General features: G+C 33.3%; 1 protein-coding gene across 1 annotated transcript; it reads left to right on the top strand.

Moving 5' to 3' along the window:
• On the top strand, positions 1 to 2,982 carry LOC138312948 (uncharacterized). Its single transcript, XM_069253651.1, has 2 exons — positions 1 to 212; positions 1,685 to 2,982. The coding sequence occupies exons 1-2, from the start codon at positions 1 to 3 to the stop codon at positions 1,842 to 1,844; spliced, it is 372 nt and encodes a 123-aa protein (XP_069109752.1). The 3' UTR covers positions 1,845 to 2,982.
• Positions 2,983 to 3,262: the final 280 nt, after the last annotated feature.

Below are 3,262 nucleotides of genomic sequence, written 5' to 3'. Positions count from 1 at the left end.
ATGACCATTCTTCACAGGAAGCCGTTTGACAGCCTCGGTGATAAGTACAAAAAAGAGCTATCAGACCAACAGCGAGAGAGTCTTCAGTCCTTCTGTGATGGACAACGTGCAGATAAAGTAGAAGTTCTCATGGAGTTTTTGTTTGAGTGTATCATGCTGATGATCGCCATTCCACAAAACACCGATGATGGGATAGATACACTAAATCAAAGGTGAGTATATAACAATTCCACAAAACCCAGATGTTGAGGACATCTATGATGTATCTATACACAAAAAGTGAACAGCGCATTGTTAACATGCCTTATATTCTGCGATGAATATGCCACATTTGGCTTGCGACTGTTGAGGCGTACACGATCGATCAACATATGTCCCGAATGCATCCCTTAATGAAACTGATGATCAGGTACTAGTTATTACAGGCGGAAAAGAAAAAAGAGCAAATGTTTGTTTGAAATTAGCAAATAATTAATTCAACCACACAACCCGCTTAATATCCACTGCCTTCACCCATATTATATGGTTGCATGTCACCAAATGGTTTTCAACAGAACAATTAAAATTGCAAAACAATATCGTCATATAATTTCCATATTCTGTCCAATCAAAGGGTTAAGCTTCCGCGTAGCCCACTTAGCTTTTTGGGAAGCCAATACTTGTTATATTATAAGTTCTGCGATAATATTGTAGTAAGTGTTTATACCATCTGTATCGAGATCGTTGCTTGTGAAAAAATGATAATTTTTTTTTCATTTTTAGCCCACCATCTGATCGCCTTTAGTCCATTGTCCGTCCGTTAACTATTCTTCTTACCGGTATTTGTCAGAAAGTACGGAAGGGATCGTTGTAAAATTCCATATGTAGGTTTTCCTTGGGCCCTAGTTTCCCTAGTTGTGCATATTGCATTTTCTGGACCGATCGATCAACAAGATGGCCGACAGACCCCTTTTGGATTTTGATAATTGAATTTAAAACAGAGAAAAGATCCCTCTTTCAGTTGTCAGGCATAGATCAATCTTTGGTGGGGGCCAATATTCATCTGGGATCTCTTGTTGGATATGTTGTGTAGAATCAAAAATAGAACAATGAAAAATGGAGAGCACTGTCCTTTTAGTTACATACTTCAATTTTTTGTGTTTGGATAGCAAGTATGATTGCCCAAATGCTCATTCACATTTCGTTGAACTTGACCTTCTTTCAAAAGTCGTCTAAAATCTTATGGATGTCAATGGATAGTGAATTTCCTTCAGAAACAGAATGTGCATGGGACAGAAACAATTTCCTTCAAATAAGCTATTTTGGCCTTTATCATTAATTTTACTTCCCTTGGAACATATTTCTATAATATTTATTGAGGGTTCAATTTTGAGATAGATCGTGGATTTGAAGCAAAGAGGAACCGTAGTAAAAACGTGATCATCTGTTCAATATATTTTACAAATAAGAATGTCTCATGTTGGTCCCCATTAGAAAAAGTAGCTTCCACTGCAGCAGAATGTTCAGTTTTATGATAATCGGAAGCCAAATGGCAGACAAATCGCACATTAAGCAAATTACCTTCGCATAGATTTGAAGAGAATTGAATACGTAGGTGGTACGTATTTTAAGCGATCATCTGTTCGATAACATTACTATTATTATTTCTTGATTTATCAAATCAGGTATTTGTATTTTTTTTCAGTGTTCAGGGAAACCTGCAAGGTTATTTGTATAGCCCTTTTTACGATGAGGAACCTCTGCTCCCTGACTGGTTAGAGGACACTATTACTAGAATGGACCCGGACACTCAGGATAAAACTCCTCGTGTCTCAGTGTGTCAATGTGTGGCTCGTCTTGTTTGACTCTTACAGACAAAAGGAGAGAGAAAGGAGATAAAAATACATTGAGGGAGTTATGCACATGGGTGTCAAAGATGTGTCAACGTGTTTTATCGATATAGTGTAGACTTTGCTATGTATACATCATTTGATTTGATACATATGCTCACATATTTAGAATATATAAACAGACAAAATACAGGCAAATAGAAGTTCATTCGTTGTTTGCTAAAATTTGATTCACAAATCAATGATGAAGATGATAAAAGAACTTATTTTTGTGTCAATTCCATGTTCACACATCAATTTTCATTTTAAGTGGACTTACTGATGTTATAAAGGTCAATTTTATCCATGAATACTAGACGTTCAGTTGTAGTAAGAACAATCTTATTTTATGTGTTTTCGCAATATCTTTGCTTTATGACATATTTATCAAGTGAAGTATATTTTTGATTGATTTAGTGTAGATTAATAGGTATTGTAGGTTTTGTAATGTATCAATCCATTGTATAGTTGATTTTGCTGTCCTCTTCTAATTGCGAAGAACATCACTTAATTTCATTACCCCTGTAATATGTCTTGTGGTTAGATTATTGGAAACCGGAATCAAGTATAGAAGTTTATAGATAAGAAATCTAGCTATCAAATAAACATCTTTTTGGGGGTTTTTTTCATAGAACTTTTCATTTTTGTTTTATGACATATCTATCAATGATATCACCTTTTGTTGGATTCATTGTTGTGCATTTTTAAAATAATAGATGTTTTTATTATGCATGAATCATTTATTTTGTGTTTTAATTTATTTTCACTTGCGAAAAGAATTACATCCTATGAGACCTTGGTGGTAAGTCCTATATTGAAATGGAAGTAAACCAGAATCAAAAACCTTAAGGTTCCTGTTTATCTTCTAATGTCAGTGCAAAAATAATATTGTTTTGTATCGTTTGGTTTTTCATCTTATTCCATCATACATATTTATTCTTCAATAATATATCATATAACGTTACAAAGGTGGGACATATATACGGTACGTATTTAGCTTCTTGTTTTAAAGATTTTTTAACATTACATTTTTGAATACATTTTGATAATAAGTCCTATATTAAGATGGTAGAAAATCCTCAATCAAGACCTTGAGGTTCAAACAGTGTTGGAATATTAAGAGTTTTGATGGTTTGTCCAATAATAATCAGAAAAGTATATATGATTACGTATTCAGTATTTGTGATATATGTATACTGTAAAGTAATATTGTACTTTTGACTTTAAATATGTGTATATAATATTGATATGATACTTGTATACATTATAAAGTTTTATTTCTATTAAATTACCTATTAATTCTATGCATAACCCGGTAATTGGGATAACAAAGTATGATTAAAGTATAATTTGATTAAAATCATCTACGTCGCTTCCATTGTATTAGGGGCGGA

This window comes from Argopecten irradians, unplaced genomic scaffold (assembly GCF_041381155.1).
Source record: "Argopecten irradians isolate NY unplaced genomic scaffold, Ai_NY scaffold_0536, whole genome shotgun sequence".
Taxonomy (NCBI): Eukaryota; Metazoa; Mollusca; class Bivalvia; order Pectinida; family Pectinidae; genus Argopecten; species Argopecten irradians.
Note: the sequence above shows the minus strand (reverse complement) of the source record. Positions and strands in the feature narration are given on the sequence as shown.

What these genes read in the sequence shown, in the direction of transcription:
- LOC138312948 (XM_069253651.1), top strand. Translation starts at nt 1, where the DNA reads ATGACCATTCTTCACAGGAAGCCGTTTGACAGCCTCGGTGATAAGTAC. An exon ending in ATAGATACACTAAATCAAAG is followed by an intron (nt 213 to 1,684) that starts GTGAGTATATAA and finishes ATTTTTTTTCAG; the next exon opens with TGTTCAGGGAAACCTGCAAG.